We start from the raw sequence: 20,028 nt of genomic DNA, 5'->3' as shown, positions 1-20,028 counted from the left end.
TGTTCCCTCTAAGCTGAGTTAGTGTGAGCTAGCTCACAGTTTTTTAGCCTCCAGTTCACACATTTTTGTCTGAACTCAGAAAAAAATGGCCCCAGAGCAAACTAATTTATGCAATAGCTCACAACTTTTAATACCAGTAGCTCACAAAATAGAATTTCTGCTCACATGACTCTACAGCTTAGAGGGAACATTGCTGGTCACTATTTTTATGTTGCTTGAAAATGCTCCTCTTGCCATCTGTCAGGGCAATCAGGAAGTTACTGAGGTTATCAAGAGATGAACGTGGATTCATATAATCGTATCAAGCATTATTCTATTCCATTTCCTCCTCCCCTTTATTATGATTATTATTTTTTTTAAAAGTCATTAATAGAAAGTTATTTCTCCGTTAGGACACTCTATAAACATTTCTCATATCAGGGCTCGGTTTCATTTCAAGCACAAAGGGAGAGGCGGTGCTTATTAAACATGGGATGGCTGAGGGGAAATATCTCCTCAGCTTTTCACACAGTTACCAAACACCCCCCGTCCCGTGCAGTGAGGTCAATGGTCCAATCAGCAAAGGCTATTCTCTTGAGTCTAGTTGTCAAGGCCTAAATGATAGTAGGAATCTATGACTGGAATTCCTGGCATGTGATGTACCCAAATGCAGCCACAGGGGTCTCGGTATGAATTGGACACATACGACTGGGGAACAGGGGCTAACTGTCCCTCCCCCATGCTGTTTCCCTTGAACCAAATGTTTAGAAGAAGAAGATGATTTTGGATTTATATTCCGCCCTATACTCTGAATCTCAGAGTTTCAGAGCAGTCACAATCTCCTCTACCTTCCCCCCCACAACAAACATGCTGTGCGGTAGGTGGGGCTGAGAGTGCTTTTATAGCAGTTGCCCTTTCAAGGACAGCTTCTATGAAAGCTATGGCTGACCCAAGGCCATCTCAGCAGGTGCAAATGGAGGAGTGGGGAATCAAACCCGGTTCTCCCAGAAAAGAGTCCGCACACTTATCCACTACACCAAACTGGCTCTCATGTTTAGAAGTGGTTTGCCTGCCTCCGTGCCACAACTGTAGTGTTCCTTGGAGGCCTCCCATCCAAATAGAGCCAAGGCCGACCCTGCTTAGCTTCTAGGATCTGATGAGATCAGGCTAACCTAGTAGAGCAGTTATTCGATTGGTTGTTCTGGGACCAAACAGTGCCGTCTTGGGAACAGTGCAGATTGGGAAAATGACACAGTGGGAGGTCAAAGCTTCTCCATGTACACTAAGGCACTGTATGTATCTGAGCTGAGGAAAACATTCAAGACATGTGTTTGTCACATGGGACACCGAGTGGGAACCCCGGACCCAACCCATGCCCTCCATAATGTGTGAGTCATTTGGGATGGTTTCCTTTATGTGACTAATGAGGCTTTTCAATATAAGCATGTTCTCCCAAATGCAGAAGACTCAATAAAAAACCTGCCTTCTAGACATGTTGTTACTTCAGGCATTTCTGAAGGCCATTTCTGTCAGGTGGTGTTTACTGTTTATTTATGTTCAGAAAAAAGAAAGAAGGAAAGAAGGGAAATAGGGAAATGAGGAGGAAAAGGTGTGTGTGTGTATGGAGGGGGGTTACACAATAAAAAAACAAATTGGCGGGACTTGCTGTGGAGCTCGGCTTTTAAACTGTCAGAAACCTGCCACAAGTGTGTACTGAAAAAACAGGGGCCCTGCGTAAAGCGAAAAAATAGAAAGAACAAAAAAGTGGCAGAATTCTGCCTTGTGCTCTGACCTATAAAATTACGGCAGCTGCTAGTGGAGGCAAAGCTGGCGTGGGGGGGGGGCCCTCCGGATATGTGCAATTATTGCGGCCCAGCCGGCTCTCTGAGACGGCCATGACAACTTACATATGAAAGGTTTGACAGTGCTGTGAATGTGCTTATGCTGCTTGAGGCCAGACGAAGTAGCGAAAGTTTTCCCACAATCTGGGCAGGCGTGCGCCCGGGCGCCGACGTGCTGAGAACGGATGTGCCGCTGCAGGTTGCTGGGGTCGGTAAACACCTGGAAGAATGGGAAAAGAATTGGCCTGAAGAATGAGGAGGGCTGCCAGGGCAAAAGGGGTTGTCCGTGTCTCCCAAAACATCAGAGAATTCTAAGGTAATCCTGTTGGGCAGAGGTTCTTAGATAGTTTGACGCTCCACTCCACTGCGACCCCTTTTTCAGCAATGAAAAGGTCTCATATCAAGGGTCGCCATGGTCACAGTCTCCCAAGGCCAATGGTTTCACAGAAAGAGATGGCTATACAGAAAAGTGATATTGTAATAAAAGGGGGAAAAAACTGTATAAAAGTAACAACTGTTGAAACAAGTCTTGCTACTCTACATTTCGAAACAAACAATTCATTATCAATATTATTGACAAAAAACACTGAACAAAAGCTCCGAGCTCAGCACAGAGACCTTTTGAATCTGACGAAGGGTAACCCTTAATGGAAGAATGCTGATCTCTGAGGCTCCAACTGCAACTGTTTATACAACAATTGTAAAAGCTGGAGGGTGTCTAAATATAAGTTTGAAGGAAATACTGCTTATCCCATTACTGAATTCAAGGCTCTACCTAGTGTACTGCAGCCTGAATTTGTGGTATGGAATGAGCTTTCACGAGTCACTGATCACTTTTTCACTTTTTACTCTTTTCTACAGATAGACTAACACGGCTACCCATCTTGATCTACCTCCCACCAGATTATGATTTTGTAAGGGAGGCCAAGAGTCCAGTGGCACCTTAAAGACTAACAGCGTTAGTGGCAGGGTAAGAGCTTTCATGAGTCACTGCTCACTTCAAAATGACCAATGACTCATGGAAGCTCCTCCCCTGCCACAAATTTGGTTGGTCTTGAAGGTGCTGCTGGACTCTTGCTCTTTTCTACTGCTACAGGCAGACTAATGCGACTGCCCATCTCGATCAATCTCTAAGGGAGAGTGTTTATCTACCTTGTGAAGAGTTTCAACCATGGCAGCTTCCTCAGAGCAGGTATAATAGATATACCCTGAGAAGAAGGAGATTTGGTAACATTAACATGAACTTAATATGAGCTTTTTTCCTTTTGCCATCATGACATACCTGACTAAAGTTTGTGTGTAAAGTGCCATCAAATCATAGCCAATTTATGGCAATCAGATAGGCTTTCCAAGGCAAGAGAGGAACAGAGGTGGTTTGCCATTGCCTGTGTTTGTGTAGCAGGGCTTTTTTTTTAGCAGGAACTCATTTGCATATTAGGCCACACCTTCTTGTGTACCCTGCTCCTGGAGCAGGGGTGGCCAAACTTGCTTAATGTAAGAGCCACATAGAATAAATGGCAGATGTTTGAGAGCCACAACATGTCAATATCATATGTTTGAGAGCTGCAAGAAAGGAAGGGAGGGAGGGAGGAAGGAAGGAAGGAAAATGGAGAGAGGGAGGTGAGAGAGGTGGGGGGAAAGCAACTTTAACTTTAAATGCATTTTCCAAGCCATTGGCTGGCTTGGAGAAGTGATTTAAAGAGACAAATGTCTTCTCCGAGCTGGCCAACAGAGCAGTGGGGGTTTTGAGAGCCACACAATATGCGTGGAAGAGCCACATGCGGCTCCCAAGCCACAGTTTGGCGATCCCTGTCCTGGAACTTACAGTAGGCCCTGTAAGAAGAGCCCTGTAAGCTCTTGGAGAATTGGCTACATCAGGGGTGTGTGGCCTAATATGCACAGGAGTTCCTACTACAAAACCCCCCCTGCTGTGTAGTGACTCTGGATTTCCTTAGTGGTCTCCCATCCAAATGGCCAGCCTGGCTCAGCTTCCAAAATCTGGTGAAATCAGGCTAGTTTGGCCCATCCAGGTACGGGCCAAAGCACTCTGCAAGTCTGAGGTTTGTTAAACAGAAGTAACTGTCATGACTTGAGCCTAATGGCATTTTAGGAGTTTTTGAATGGATTTGGTATCAAGGGCCTCTGTGTTCCTAAACAGCCCTCTTTCATTGCAGTGGAACTTTCCCAGGAGAATAGTAAAGAGTCCAGTAGCACCTTTAAGACTAACAAATTTTATTGTAGCATGAGCTTTTGAGAAATACAGCTCTCTTCGTCAGATGCATGGAAGGTTTGCACCTGACGAAGAGAGCAGTGTTTCTCATAGGGCTGTTGAGTCCAATTCAAGAAATTGGGGACTTTGGGGATGGAGTCAGGAGACGCTGAGGTGGAGCTAGGAGCAAGGTTGTGACAATCATAACTGAATTCCAAAGGGAGTTCTGGCCATCACATTTAATGGGTCTGCACACCTTTTAAATGCCTTCCCTCCATTGGAAATAATGAAGGATATGGGCACCTTCTTTTGGGGCTCACAGAATTGGACCCTCTGGTCCAATCTTTTTGAAACTTGGAGGGTATTTTGGGGGGAGGAACTGGATGCTATGCAGCAAATATGGTGCCTCTTCCTCAAAAAACAGCCCCCCAGAGCCCCAGATACCCATGGATTAATTCTCTATAATGTCCTATGGGAATCAGTCTCCATAGGGAATAATGGAGTACCCAGCAGACATTTCCCTCCGCTCCCCCTTTCTGATGACCCTGAAGTGGGGGGAGGCCTCCAAACCAGGGGATCCCCTGTCCCCACCTTGGGATTGGGAACCCTAGTTTCTTAAAAGCTTGCGCTACGACAAAATGAGTTTGTCTTAAAGGTGTTGCTGGACTCTTTACTATTTTGCAGCAACAGACTAGCACGGCTAACTCCTCTGGATCTGTTTCTCAGAAGAGGTTTCCAAACTCTGTATCACTTTCTTGGCCCATAAATGGGTAAACTCCACCCTACTGTGACCAAATTACTCCCCACTGTCAGGTGACATTTGGTGATGAAATCATACCTTCACACAGTTTTCACATTCAAAGCGCTTGCCACTGTCATGTGACATCTGGTGACGAATCAGGTTTGATTTCCAGTTGAAGGCCTTGGGGCACTGGTCGCATTTGTACTCCCTTTCTTCTGTGTGGATGATCATGTGTTGCTCCAAGCTGTTGGAAAGAGAGCCAGGCAGATAGATATATGTATATATGGTATGCAAGTTTGGTAACTGATAACTGAGGTCCAAAGTACACTTTAGAGATTCTTCTGGAATCCTCCTCAATCAAATTGCTTTTGCCAAATTACCAAGTCTTTCTGTGTGTGTGTGTGTGTGTGTGTGTGTTAAGAGGAAGTGATGCATTAGGAGTCCTCTGTCATTCCTTTCTTAACTTACAAATTTGTTTCCAAATTTCAACAACAAGCAATGTGCATGCATAATTTATTAAAGCTTTCAGTTCTTGCTGCTCATGTACAGCTCCCCCACACATATACTATCCATGGGCAGAGGCATGCTGAAAAAGATAGTCCCCTGTGCAAGCACCAGTCATTCCTGATTCTGGGGTGATAAAACACTACCAAAAAGCAGTCTTGATGGGGCTGTACAACTGGTTGTGCTAAAGTTCCTCCCTTTCGCATCACCCACTGCTAGATCTTTTAACTGGAGACACCAGGGATTGAACTCGGGACCTTCTGCATGCCAAGCAGATGCTCTACCATTGAGCCCCAGTGTAGGCACTTCTAAGACAAGGACCTAGGTAGAAATCTCCACTTTTCCAGAAACCTCACTGGGTGATTTGGAGCTAGACGCTCTCATGCCTCATCTACCTCCGCACTATTTTCAAGGCAAAAGAGGATCAGAGGTTTTTAAATGCGTGATTAAACTGTACTGGTCTTAAGATTGTAATAAATGGATGAATGAGGATGAACAGAGGTGGTTTGCCATTGCCTGCCTCTGCGTAGCAACCCTAGACTTTCTTGGCAGTCTCCCATCCAAGGACTAAGCAGGGCCTACTTTGCTTTATCTTCTGAGAGCTGATGATAAATGGCTAGACTGGACCATCCAGATCAGGAGGACAACCCCACCTGCATAAAGTATTGCAAACATTAAGAAGGTTCGGCCCCTCCCAGCCAAGCCGGCTCGCCGGCGCTCGAGCTGGGGGCCGCTTTTGCCTCCCCGGAAGGAGGGAGGAGCTGCATCACCCGATATACGGGTGTTTAGTTCAGGCGGGAGTCGGGGCTATATAAGCCCCGGCTCCCCCCTCCTTCTCACGCAGTCTCTTTTGGCTCTCTGCCCGCCCACCCTCCCTTTGGCAGTACAGGCATCTGCTGGTCGCCTTATTAGGGGCCAGGTAGGAATTTTTCCACTTCCACATAATTGGCCCATGTGGGGGTGTTTTTTCGCCTACCTTGTACTGCCTAGTAGTGTTAGGTTTGATATTGGTATTTGTTATGGTCGCAGGCTGGAGGTGGTTTGGCCACAGGTTTTCAGGGGAGCACCTATGGCCTAGCACCGTTGGTGCAGTGGTCTGTATGAACCGTAGATGGGCTACACGGCTCAGTGCGGGGAATGCAGATCACAGGGAGCCTCACCTGGGGCGGATCTTTCCATGGGGATTGATGCTGCCCAGGTGGTGTATGGCTGGAGGCCTGGCCGCTCAGCTACAACCCGAATACGGCGGGCTTGTGCTGGGGGCAGGGTGGCTCGCCCTTTGGACAAGGCGGGGTCCGGGGTTGACCCCAGGGCTTGTCTGGTTAGGTTTCACCCCTGCCAGTTCTCAGTATTTAAGTTTAATAAAGCGGCCCGGTTTAAAACCCAACACTTGTGTCTGCTTCTTCATTCCGACTGGGGGGGCAATAACATGGCATGCTTGCGAGCCAGTTTGGCGCAGTGGTTAAGTGCGTAGACTCTTATCTGGGAGAACCGGGTTTGATTCTCCACTCCTCCACTTGCAGCTGCTGGAATGGCCTTGGGTCAGCCATAGCTCTGGCAGAGTTGTCCTTGAAAGGGCAGCTGCCGTGAGAGCTCTCTCAGCCCCACCTACCTCACAGGGTGTTTGTTGTGGGGGAGGAAGGTAAAGGAGATTGTGAGCCGTTCTGAGACTCTGGGATTCAGAGTGGAGGACGGAATATAAATCCAATGTCTTCTTCTCCTTCTTTGAAAAAAAGAAGAAAAGATCCATGGTGGGGGAAAAATCCGCACTGTAGTTGTAGAGACGCTCAACAAACACTGTTGTTAATAATGGGTTGAGTAGCACACATGGCCATTCACCAAGTGGCAGCTTGCCACCGCACACGTATAACTATTGGGGAAGCTGGAGGCTTGTAACAGGCTGTCAAACAGTGAAGTCTGTAAAAGATCCATGAGAGTGGAAAGTGCCATAAAGCCACAGCCGACTTCTGGTGACCCCATAGCATTTTTAAGGCAAGGAATGTTGCTGACCCTGCTTAGCTCCTGCAAGCTGATGAGATCGAGCTAGCCTGAGCCATCCATCTCCTGGCACAGAATCCATAGTATGAAACACAATCCTATGCACGTCTGCTTAGACTTAGGGCTGCCAGTCCCCAGGTTTTGTAGGATCCTGCCCCCCCCCCCACACACCAGCCAGTTGGCCGGAGAGGGGAGGCCCCACCCCCAACAACCACGACCTCGTGTGATGTCCCCGAAGTGATGACATCACATGGAAGCGACTCTATAGTATGAGGCCAGTTTTACCATAGAGTTTGCCCAAAAACCAGAGCATGGCCACATGCTGTCCTGGCGTGATGATGTCACTTCTGCATGATGCCCTCACACTGGGGATTGGGGCACCTTCTTTGGGGGCTCATAGAATTGGACCCCCTGGTCCAATCCTTTTGAAACTTGGAGGGTATTTTGGGGAGAGGCGCTGAACGCTATGCTGCAAGTTTGGTGCCTCTAACTAAAAAAAACAACAGCCCCCCCCCCCCAAGCCCGTGGATCTATTCTCCATTATGCCTTATGAGAATCAGTCTCCATAGGGAATAATGGAGTGCCCAGCAGACATTTCCCCTCCCCACTTTCTGATGACCCTGAAGTGGGGGGAGGGCCTCCAATATGGGGGATCCCTACCCCCATCTGGGGATTGGCAACCCTATGGAGAGCAGTTGTAAAAGCAGGAGATCTTCAGGCCCCACCTGGAGGCTGGCAACTCTATTACAAGTACTGACCCTTCTTAGCTTCTGACCTATGGTGGTGAGATTGGGCTTATCTGGGCTGCTGCCTGTTTAAAAACAGGAGATTGCCTCAGAGGCCTCTGCGACATATATGGAAGGAATTGTGCTGGGACTGTCTTACGTTAGGAGGAGCGGAATGCTGACTTTCTCACACTCCTTTTAGACCCCCCTGGCAGCAACAGCACCAGGGGTCGTTTTGTAGAAAAATAGGTGGTGGAGCTCATTAGCATATGCCACCCCCCCCATCAGCCAAAAGCAACCCGACGCAAGAAAGGAGAGCCCTGGGCAAGCGAGGTCTGCTTGGGCTGGCTAGAGGTCCAGCCAATCCAAGCAGGCCTCGCTCACCTGGGGCTCTCCTTGGTTGCCCCCTGGTTGCCCCTCCCACAGTCAAAAGGCCAGCAAGCCACCCCCCACCCAAAATCACATAAGAAGTGGAGAAAGGGTGATGTGGGCTTCTCCAGGGGCTAATGAGGGCTGCTGGGGGTGTGGCAAAGCTCCTGGTGGCTGGCTGGCTGCCCTCTCTCCTAATCCAGGGATTGTTACGCAGTTGCACGGTTGCACCTATTATTCAATGGACAAGGTAGGTGGGCAGGAAGAGAGGGAACTCTCAGAAAGGTTCAGAAGCTGTGCTCCTGTGAGCTCCTGCTGAATTCAAGGCCTGAATACCACTAAAAGCAGAGCAAAAGCATCAAAATCCACTCCCTGCAGCTTTTATGCAACTGGCCTGAAAGGGAACTGCACTGGGGGTGGGCATGGACATACAGTTCCCCAAAATCCATAACTATCTGCATCCAGGTCAGACTCAGAAGTTATGTTCCACTATGTTCAATGAGGTTTGCTCCCAAGAAGTATGAACGAGATGTAGGAGGAGAGAGAGCGCACTATTTGTATGCCAAAGGTGCTAGATAGAGTGTGAAATGCCCTTGGGTAGTATGGAAAATGTTTCCCTCTTCCACAAAATCCTCCAGCTGTTTCACCTGAGCGGCCTTTACTCCCTACAAACTGCTTTGAACCATTTCAGGAAAGGCTTATGATGACATTTAGCAATTCTCATTTGGTTCTTTTGAAGCTTCTTGTGAAACCTGAACGCATCCCAATTTATATATGCAACGGACCATTCCTTGTCTTTTTAAAGAGGGGTGCTGATGGTCTGCTTTTGGTATATTAACACGCCTTTCCCGCCTATTGCTCTTCCTTTTCTTAATTGCTGTAAAATGGTTAATGCGAAAGGGACAATAAAAATGCCACATTTTGACCAACTCGATCCCCTTCTAGTGGAGATTCTGGCAAGGCCTTCTCTCCAAAAGACAAGATATTCATGCTTTTTTTTTTCTGCTGAAGCTATCATGTTCCTATTTTCATAGGCAAGAGGCCCAAATTTTCCCAGAACACTGTTAATGCAGCATTTGAAAGAAATACTATCAGGTGCTAACACACTTAAAATGTCAGGCACTTTTTTTTAGTTCTTAACTAGGAGGTTTCCCCTTCTGCTAACTGGCAGCTGCTCCCTGCCTGAAGGGTGGAAGAATGTTGGCTGGCAGCCTCTGAGGAAAAGGGCTACCCCGTCTCCTCCAAATAAAGATCACCAAATATTCCCTATTTCATTTATGCTAGGGCCACTTCTGTTTTTTAACTCTTTCAGTTCTTCGCTTCCTGGGGTTGCCATCCTCCGGGTGGTGACTGGCGATCTGCTATGACAGGGGTGATGAAGCTTTCTTTCTGCCAAGGGCCATTTTGGATATTTATAACATCATTGCGGGCCATGCAAAATTATCAAAAAAACAGTGTTCCACTGAGGGAGAACAATTCATGCCAGCAAAATTAATGCAAATAATTGTTTTTCAATTTGAAGCCACGTGGGGAGAGCCTAATTTGATGCCCCCCCAGCCTGCCACTCAAGGCAAATGCCTAGGGCAGGGACTTTTTTTTGTAGAAAAAGCCAAACAGGAACTCATTAGCATATCAGACCACACCCCCTAATATTACCTTTTCCTGCTATTTTTACTCACTACAGTGCAGGTGGGGAGAAGGGGTTTCAACCATTCCCTTGTACCAGTTTCCTGACCTGAAATGGCCTGAAGGGGTGCTAGTTGCCCACTGGAGGGCTGCATGGGTCATTCCATTAGTGCACTTGGCTCAGATCCCTCGTCTGCCATGAAACTTGTTGGGCAGCTCTGAACCATCACAAAGCCTAACCTACCTTGCAGAAGTGTCGTAAGAATTGTGTGGCTGAAGAAAAAGCAGTGTGTGCCACTTGTTCCTTGGGGGTTTGGGGTGTGTGTGTGTGTGTGTGACAAAAATGTTCTAAGATAAGCAGACAGACAGATGCCTTCGGAGACAGACCAGAAGTTAAGTCGGGACACCAGATTGCCTGTCTAGTGAGCTATCTCTTGCTCCCAAATCCAGTGCTCCATTCACTGCTTTTCTGTCCAGTAAGAGCAAGAATAGAAGGTGGAAAGGACTGTTGAGGCATCACTTCCGGTTGTATCTGAGAGTGATGTCGCAGCATTCTAGGAACTCCCCCGAATCTCTAATTTTTTTTTTTTACCACAGAAATCAGGGGATTCCTAGAGCAACATGACACCGCTCTCTGACCCTTATTTTTGCTCTTGCTGGAGTGAAACGTGGTCTACTCTGTAGCAGCACGATAGTGTTAGGCAGTGGTCATGTCGGACCTCTTGAACACACAGCATGTGCTCAGGCAGGATGTGGTGGCCCCCTTTTCACTCTCAGCTGGGGTTGCCAGGTCCCGCCCCCCAACCACCAGTGGGGGGTGGGGTAGGAATGCCAGATCTATGTTGGGAAGCTCCTGAAGATTCGGAGATGGAGCCTGGAAGGCACTGGAACCTCAGTTGGGTACAATGCCAAGGATTCCACCCTTCAAAGCATTTTTTTTTTCTCCAGGGGAACTGATCTCTGTAGTAGGGTTCCCATTCCCCAGGCTGGGGCAGGGGATCTCCTGCTTTGGGGGGCTTTTGCTTGCCTCCAATCACTTGGCTGGCAGAGGAAATCCCACCCCCAAACAGCAGTGTCCCCAACATGATGACATTACATGGAAGTGATGTCATCACATTGGGAATGTTGCATGGCAGTGTTTTGCTTTTGGGGCAAAACTTGATGGTTTGTGGGTGGTTTTACCATAGAGTTTTGCCCCCAAAGCAGAGCATCACTGCATGATGTCCCCAACATGATGACATTTGCTTCCATGTCATGTCATTATCTCGGGGACATCATGCAATGTCCTCGCCCCCTCCAGGATCAGCCCTCCCAACCCCCTCTGGTGCAAAGGCAGGACTTGGGAACCCTACTCCGCAGTCTGGAGATAAACCATAATTCCAGGGGATCTCCAGGTCCCTCCTGGAGGCTGGCATCCCTACACTCAGCACCAATGAAGGATTTTGATTGATTGGAAAGCCGTTACCTGTATTTGTTCGGGAACATCCTCTCACAGTCTTTGCACTCGTGGACTTGCCCATCAGCCGCACCTTCTTGCTTAATCTCATCGCTCAGAGACTCGTAGATGGAGCTGACAGTGTTGCAGGAGTATTTCTTGTGCCGCCTCAGGTCCATCTTGGACTGGAAAAGCTCGTCACAGACCTCGCAGCGAAACGTGTGCACTTCTAGGAGGCAGTAACGACACAAGCACAGAACACTTGGAGTTCAGCAATGGGGAAACAACGGTGGGAACAGGACTGACTGAAGGACATTTCTTCCAGAAGGCTCTGGCTTACTTTTTTGCACTGAAGTAATAAACACTGGTCTGAGCTGCGACATTTCAAATGGCAAGTGAGGGCTCTCATTAACAGAATGTTGTGCTGCACAAAAATATTTGTAGACCAATGAGGGTTGCCAGTCCCTCCAGTTGGGGGCAAGGGATCCCTCCCCCCCGCTTCAGGGTTATCAGGTTTGAATGTCTGCTGGGCACTCCATTATACCCTGTGGAGACTGGTCACCATAGGGTATAATGGGGAATTGATTTGTGAGTTTCTGTGGCTCTGGGGGGCAGCCTTTTGAGATAGAGGCACCAAATCTTCAGCAAAGCCTCTCCTCAAAACACTCCCCCAAGTTTAAAAAAAGATTGGACCAAGGGGTCCAGTTCTATGAGCCCCAAAAGAAGCTGCACCCATCCTCCATTATTTCCAGTGAAGGGAAGGCATTTAAAATGAGTGCAGTGCCCTGAAACATGATGGCCAGAACTCCCTTTGGAGTTCAATCGTGCTTGTCACAATCTGGCTCCACCCCCAAAGTTCCCAGATATGCAGGGCTTTCTTTGAGCAGAAACGCAAAGGAATGCAGTTCCGGCTGGCTTGGTACAGGGGGTGTGGCCTAATATGCAAATGAGTTCCTGCTGGGCTTTTCCCACAAAAAGCCCTGTGTGAAACAATGGTGATGTCAGGGGGTGTGGTCTAATATGCAAATGAGGCCCTGCTGGGCTTTTTCTACAAAAAAGCCCTGCAGATATGTCCTGAGTCAGACTTGGCCGCCCTACAGGCCACAGAAGACTAGCATGTCAGAGAAAAGACATGTTGGTTTTTCTTTAGTTACATGGAATGTTTCATACAGAGGAACATGTGACAGCCAGTCTTGCATAGAGGTCAGAGTGTCAGACTGGGAACTGGGAGACTTCCATTCATCTCCTCACAGTGCCATGAAAATTATTGGACATCCTTGGGCTAGTTGCACTCTCTCAGTCTAATCTAACTTGTTGGGTCACCGCAAGGGGAAAAAACAGGGAATAATGTGTATGCCACCTAGGGCTGCTAGGTGCTCCACCCGGAGACTGGCATCCGTAACTCCACCTTGAATTCTTTAGAGGGGTGCAGTATGAAAACGTAGTGGAGTGCAGTCATGGGAACACTTTCCAGGGAGTAAGCAACTGCATCCTGCTGAATGGTTCCGTGTACTATATTCATGGATGATTACAATTTACCTGTTACAGGGGTGTCAGACATGTGGCCCATGGGACGCATCAGGCCCCTGGAGGGCTCCTATCAGGCCCGCAAACAAGTCTGCTTCCTTCTCTTCCTCTCTTGCTTCTTTTTGTGTCACAGCTTGCTTTGTCAGGATTTCTCAATTGCACAGAAACTACAGAGCAAAGCCTCTATTTTCTCCATTGGCTGAGGCTCCTCTCTTGGGGTGGGGGAGCTTGCTTTGATACTGACCACAATATTGCAAGAGTGTTAATACTTTAAGCATGTTTTATTTCAGGGTTTTTTTGTTTTGTTTTTTAAAAAACTTTAATTGTGTTTGCCTGTGTCCTTTATGAAGTTTATATCTCCACTACCTGGAATTACATTATATGGCACACATGACCCGCGCTGACAAGGTCTCATTTCTGTCAGATCTGGCCCTCGTAACAAATGACACCCTGACATAGCATGTCTCATTATAGCATTGGAAGTTGCTTTAAGCATTCTTCAGAGAATTTAGCTAACAAACAGAATTTAAATAAATAAAACATTGATGGGATATTTTGTTTTGTGATTTACAAAGCCAGCCAAATGAGCAACCTGCATGGTGAAAATATTCTGCCCAAGGATTTGTGAAAGATGAACACCCAAACACACACCTGTTCCCACATCTAGAAGACATTTCTGATACCACATTTGAATGCACTGCTTTGCAATGAGGCCTTAATAAAACAGCTAAAAATTATAAATAAGATAAAATTAATAATACTGGGAAGCAGTCCTTGATAGTAAGGCTAACTTATTTCATAGGAGAGTCGTGAGTCTCGAATGTTACTTGGAGCACAAAGGATGAGAAATTTATGTGTGAATACAGCTGTTTTGGTACAGCCACCTGGAAACTCTGAGGACACATATCTGGCCCTTCCTGAGAGTGTGATGTGAAGGGATGACAGAACTAATAACAAAAGAATGCAAAAGAGAATCAAAATTATTATTATTATTATTTGCTGAGATAATGTCAGACATGTGGCCAAGATAACTATGCATTTTTGCCCAAGAAAACCTCTTTGGGTTTTGCACACTTGGAAAACTTCTAACTAGCAGCAGCGCAGCCGAAGCCTCCCTCTAGCCAAAGGGAATTCCAAGACGGTGCTCCGTGCAGCGAAGAGAAAGACGCCAGAGCTTTTGTTTTAAAGAAAAGTGATTTTTTTTCTTTTTTTTTAAAAAAGAAACCCTCTCTGCTGCACATAATAAATTATTGTAGTCAAGGTCAAACAAATTAAAAGGAGGGCAGCTATTACTAAGTTTACAAAGCAGCATCCTGACCGCATTGCCAAGCCAAACAATCGGCTTCGCGCTGTAAATTTTCCAGCAGAACGACTTCGAGGAGGGGAATCGAGACAGGCCAGAATTTCCTTGCCCAGCAGTCAGCTGGAAACAGAAGCAATTCAGTTCCCGTTTAGTGGGATTTCGGGTGTGTGTGCGTGTGTGTGTATGGGGGGGAGTTCATTTTTTATGTGACATGACCCCCCTCTCCCTCCAGCCTCTACTCTCTCAATTTCAGAAAGTTGCTTACTTGCTTTGCAATGAAAGCTCCCCCCCCCCCCTCTTTTCTGCCTCTTTATCCGCAGCTTTGCTGTGAATTTACAGCCTGTAGCTGCGGCTTTTGCTGTTGGCCACGGCTGTGTGGGGGTAGGGATGCCAATCCCCAGTTGGGGGCAGGGGATCCCCTGGTTTGGAGGCCCTCCCCCCCCGCTTCCGGGTGACCAGAAAGCAGGGTGTGTGTGGAGGGAAATATCTGATGGGCACTCCATTATTCCCTATGGAGACTGATTCCCATAGGGTATAATGGAGAATTGATTGCAGGTATCTGAGGCTCTGGAGAGGGGCTGTTTTTTGAGGTAGAGGCACCAGATTTGCTGCACAGCTTCCGATGTCTCTCCTCGGAAGACTGGCCAAGTTTCAAAAAGATTGGACCAGGGGGTCCAATTCTATGAGCCCCCAAAGAAGGTGCCCCTATCCATCATTATTTCCAATGGAGGGAAGGCATTTAAAAGGTGTGGTCCCTTTAAGTCCCTTTAAACTCCCTTTGGAGTTCAATTATGCTTGTCACAACCTTGCTCCTGGCTCCACTCCAATGTATCAATCAATGTATCCCCCAAAGTCTACTGGCTCCACGTCCAAAGTCCACAGATATTTCTTGAATTGGACCTGGCAACCATATATGGGTGTTGAGATGGGGAGGGATTGCATGATAATGAAGATCTCCACCACCTGGAGATCAGTTGCAATTGCTACCACCTAGAGAATAGCAGTGAAATTATAGGATCTTAGTGTATAGCTATGTAAATAAAAAAACCGCTAAGAGACATCATAAATTTTAAACAACCAAACAGTGTAATGTAGAGGTCAGTGGTGTTCTGACAATGCTTGCACGTAGAACTTCAAATAGACAAGAGCATGTGGCAAAAAGACATTCAGAGAAGACCGTTCAAAAACAGTCTTTCCAAGGAGTAACAATATTCCAGTATTTAGTTTGTGGAATTAAAAGAAGCCCTTCCAAAGACGTCTGTTGTAGATATCAAGACGTTTCATCCGTCTTTCTTCAGTCTGGAGGCTTATTTATCACTGGAACCCAATCCTACATTCACAGGAGACCAACAAGGTTCAGGACATGTTTGTTAGAACCTGTTCCAGTGATAAATAAGCCTCCAAACTGAAGAAAGACGGATGAAATGTCTTGATATCTACAACAGATGTCTTTGGAAGGGCTTCTTTTTCTTCTTTGTTACTCCTTGGAAAGACTGTTTTTGAACTATCTTCTGTGAATGTCTTTTTGCTACATGCGCTTGTCTATTTTGAAGTTCTACGTGCAAGCTTTGTCAGAACACTACTGACCTCTACATTACACTGTTTTGTTGTTTAAAATTTATGGAGACTCTTAGCAGTTTTTTTATTTGCATACCACCTGGAGGATGGCAACCCAAATCAGAGGTAATAGGTGACGTGAAACCAAGACACTCAGGTTGGAGCCTAAACCACAAATAAGTTCAGACATGCTGCTAGCCCTGATCAGTGGCATAATCTCCCACCTCTGTGGAGGGAGACTGGGGTTCGGGTTTTTACTCAGTCCTGAGGTTCCTGCCCTTCCAAAAAGCCCTCTGTCTGTCTGTGTTTATCACACCTGTATCACTTTCTTCCTTCAGAGTGGTATACAGGGCTCTGCCCAGTTCCATTTTAACCTCTAAACAGCCCTACATAGTAAGCTAAGACCTGGGCTTTTTTTTTTTTGTAGCAGGAACTCCTTTGCATATTAGACCACACACCCCTGATGTAGCCAATCCCCCAAGAGCTTACAAGGCTCTTAGTGCAGGGCCTACTGTAAGCTCTTGGAGGATTGGCTACATCAGGGCAGTGTAGCCTAATATGCAAAAGAGTTCCTGCTACAAAAAAAGCCCTGGCTAGGAGAGTGACTGTTCCAGGGTCACTAACTAACCCACCTCAGGACTGAGTAAAAACCCGAACCCCCGTCTCCCTGCTCCTAGCTTTCTTATCAATCCACAGAGGTGGGAGATCATGCCACTGATCAGGGCTAGCAGCATTAACTACCATTAATGGGAGGGGGAGGGGACTCATTTCTGTAAATCATCGGCATGCCGTCCGCATGTTTCGTATCCAACAGGGACAGCCATTCTTTCCTGCCAGTCTTCTGTGCCCCGTTTGTCAAATTTGTGTTACACGCCTCTATCTTAAGTTCCATCAGAAACATTCAGGACATAGCAGGAAAGTAACCAAAAAAAATATACATCAGTCCGTAATAGCTTTCAAAGAGACCGAGGGGAACATAATTATGTAGCATCTACATACTAATCTACCAGAGCCGTATCTCAAAGGAATTCAAGAGCCTTGCACAAAATTCCTGCAGCGAGAAGGGGGGTCGGCTGCATTTGGCTGTGGTTTGGAGAAAAGAGGTGGTTTTTTTTTTTCTTCAAATGATAATTATCTTTGTGTGGAACATTTTAACATTTCCTTTCTTATGCAATTCAGAGTTCCATTGGAAAAGTGGTGAGAGAGAGCATTGTTGAAGGCAAAGGGGATTTAAAAAAAAATTTCTAAAAAGTCAAATTTTGGATGATGGGCTATTATGTTTGGGAAGCAATTAGCGAGCAACTGACTGCCACTTGATATGGGAGGAGGAGGAGGCAGATAAATACTGCAGAATGCCATAAATGAAGCATTGTTGGGTACAAGGTAGGGGTTTATTTTCCGGTTGGTTCAGAAATGTGTCATTTTGGAATTAGAATAAAATTAAATTCATGATGCATAACAGATAATCCAAAATTCAGTTTTAAAAAACAGTACGCGTTCCTTCTGCTTTGGCTTAATTTTTCCTTCCTTTGTTGGGTGGGGGGGGCAGGCTTTGACTCACCGACCTTGGGACAGAAAGGGCTGAGGGTGTCCTCTAAGGCCCAACACTGACCATATGGCAGCACAATAACTATCACCAGAAGCCTAAGGTCACAGCTGATTCTGTTTTCCCCACTGCTGTTTTCTCCATCCACCCCAAAAATCTATCAGAATCTTTTCTAATAGAAAGAAAGAAAGAGAGAGAGAGAGAGATGAAGGAAGGAAGGAAGGAAGGAAGGAAGGAAGGAAGGAAGGAAGGAAGGAAGGAAGGAAGGAAGGAAGTGATGGGGAAGGGTGAAAACTGATGGAAGAGGAAAGGACAGAAAGAAAATGGCAGAACAATGAGAAGAACAGGAAAGTGACAAGGCAGGAAAATGTCTAAGGGAAGAAGGAAGAGAGGAAAAGGGAAGGAAGGAAAAGTTACAGAGATCAGGAATGAGAGAAAAAACAATATTTGTTGTTCATTTTCTGTTTTTTTCCAGTCCATTTCTTCTCATTTATTTTTACAAAACAACCTTGCTCTTTATTAACCCCTATTGCCATTCTGCACAGAAATTTAATTCAGTGCTTTAAAAATATACCCCAGCCTTCTGTCAAGGAGGTCAAGGCCATGTTCATCCTTCTTCCTTCACCAGTTTTATTCCGGCACCAACCCTGTGGAGCAGGTTTGGTGGACTGAGAGAAAGACCAGCCCAAGGTTCAGTCATTTGAACCCAGATCTCTCAAGGCCCCAGACCCAGGGAAAGTATTAGGGTTGACAATCCCCAGTTGGGGGTAGAGGATCCCCTAGTTTGAAGGCCCTCCCCTCGCTTCAGGGTAGGGTTGCCAAGTCCAATTCAAGAAATATCTGGGGACTTTGGGGGTGGAGCCAGGAGACTTTGGGGGTGGAGCCAGGAGACATTAGGGGTGGAGCCAAGATCAAGGCTGTGACAAGCATAACTGAATTCCAAAGGGAGTTCTGGCCATCACATTTAAAGGAACAGCACACCTTTTCAATTCCTTCCTTCCATAGGAAATAATGAAGGATAGGGGCACTTTCTTTTGGGGCTCGTAGAATTGGACCCCCTGGTCCAATCTTTTTGAAACTTGGGGGGTATTTTGGGGAGAGGCACTAGATGCTATACTAAAAATTTGGTGCCTCTACCCCGAAAAACAGCCCCCCCCCAGAGGCCCAGATACTCGCGGATCAATTCTCCATGATTTTCTATGAGAATAAATCTCCATAGGGAATAATAGAGTTCCCAGCAGACATTTCCCTCCCCTCCCCCTGCTTTCTGATAACCCTGAAGCAGGGGGAGGGCCTCCAAACCGGGGGATCCCCTGCCCCCACCTGGGGATTGGCAACCCTACACACCAGGCAAGCTGGGCAAAGAGTGGCTTGGTTGGTGGCTGCGTGTGCAGGGAGGGCTGCAAGCAAGGGGAGAACTGGGGGGGGGGGGGGAGGGAGTCTGAGAAGACAATACTGACTTTGATGGACCAGGGGTCTGATTCAGTAGAAGGCAGCTTCATATGTTCATGTTCATATACCCCCTTCAGAAAGGACAGAATCGGAAATCACATTTTGCAATGTGACTACAATATGACCTACTCACATAATTTTAGAAATAAAATATTTCTTTTCTTAGATAACTGATGAGACTGTAAGTATGAGGAGATAACAGGGCATTTGAGTTACAAACCTGAACCGGGCCAAGAGAAATGGCACTCTGTTAACGGGCTGTCCAGCTTCTGTTTAAAACTTTGCAAGACCTCTCTGTTTCTTAGCATGGGCTGCACTTCTTCACACCTTACAAAACACCTCCCCACACAGAATTGCACTACTGCTCAAATGCCTACGCGATTACTCGAATCTAAAGTTGGTGGGTTACATTTTCACTCTACAAGCAAACATGACACCCTGCCTATGCGTGCAGCCGGAACTCCTTTGTTACGTGACTATGCACAAATAGACAATACACAAAAATATGCATAACTGATAACCAATACTCCCTCTAAGCTTCGGAGTCATGTGAGCAAAAATTCTTCTTTGTGAACTACTGGCATTAAAGTTGTGAGCTACTGCATACATTATTAGCTTGCTCTGGGGCCATGTTTCCTGAGCGAAGGGAAAAATGTGTGAGCTGGAGGCTGAAAAACTCAGCTAGCTCACACTGACTCAGCTTAGAGGTAACACAGCCGATAACTGCCCCGATATCTCCACCCTAAAAAAAAAGGAAGCAGTTTGGGCAGAGGGCAATACAAAGGGGTGAGCAGCGATAACTGCTCTCCCACCTCCTTTCCCAGAGCTATTTTCCCCTGGTAAGGTTCCAAAAATGCAAATGTGTAGGTGGAAAAGGTGTACTGTAAAAATGGCAGACTGATGCATGAGTTTGAATCCTACCAGCTTTTCGCTTGATCTTGTTCAGTTTCCCTTCTCTCTGCAATCACCTTCCTGTGTGGTTTTCGACCATGTGGGTCCCACCATCCCCGGCCACATTTTTGGCAAGCAGAAACAGCCCTTCTGCCCTCTGTTCCCTGCAGAAATTCTGACAGGGTCCAGCCCATGGAGCTTAATTCCTACTCAAACAGCCATGGGTCAGACATATCTTTTTGAGTTTATTAATATATATATATATATATATATAAAATAAACGGGGTCAACTCAGGACACCTGTTGCATAAAAATCCCCTGGGA

General features: G+C 46.6%; 1 protein-coding gene across 2 annotated transcripts in view; it reads right to left on the bottom strand.

Annotated features, from left to right (window-relative positions):
• Positions 1-20,028, bottom strand: part of PRDM16 (PR/SET domain 16) — a 608,720-nt gene that overhangs the window by 47,457 nt on the left and 541,235 nt on the right. For both annotated transcript variants that reach the window (XM_060259378.1, XM_060259379.1), the window contains exons 6-8: positions 11,459-11,657; positions 4,868-5,015; positions 1,887-2,040 (exon numbers count right to left, since the gene is read on the bottom strand). In XM_060259378.1, the coding sequence (XP_060115361.1) occupies positions 1,887-2,040; positions 4,868-5,015; positions 11,459-11,657 (501 nt within the window). The remainder of the gene's footprint in view (positions 1-1,886; positions 2,041-4,867; positions 5,016-11,458; positions 11,658-20,028) is intronic.

Source organism: Heteronotia binoei, chromosome 18, assembly GCF_032191835.1.
Source record: "Heteronotia binoei isolate CCM8104 ecotype False Entrance Well chromosome 18, APGP_CSIRO_Hbin_v1, whole genome shotgun sequence".
NCBI lineage: Eukaryota > Metazoa > Chordata > Lepidosauria > Squamata > Gekkonidae > Heteronotia > Heteronotia binoei.
This window is presented reverse-complemented; position numbering and strand designations above follow the sequence as displayed.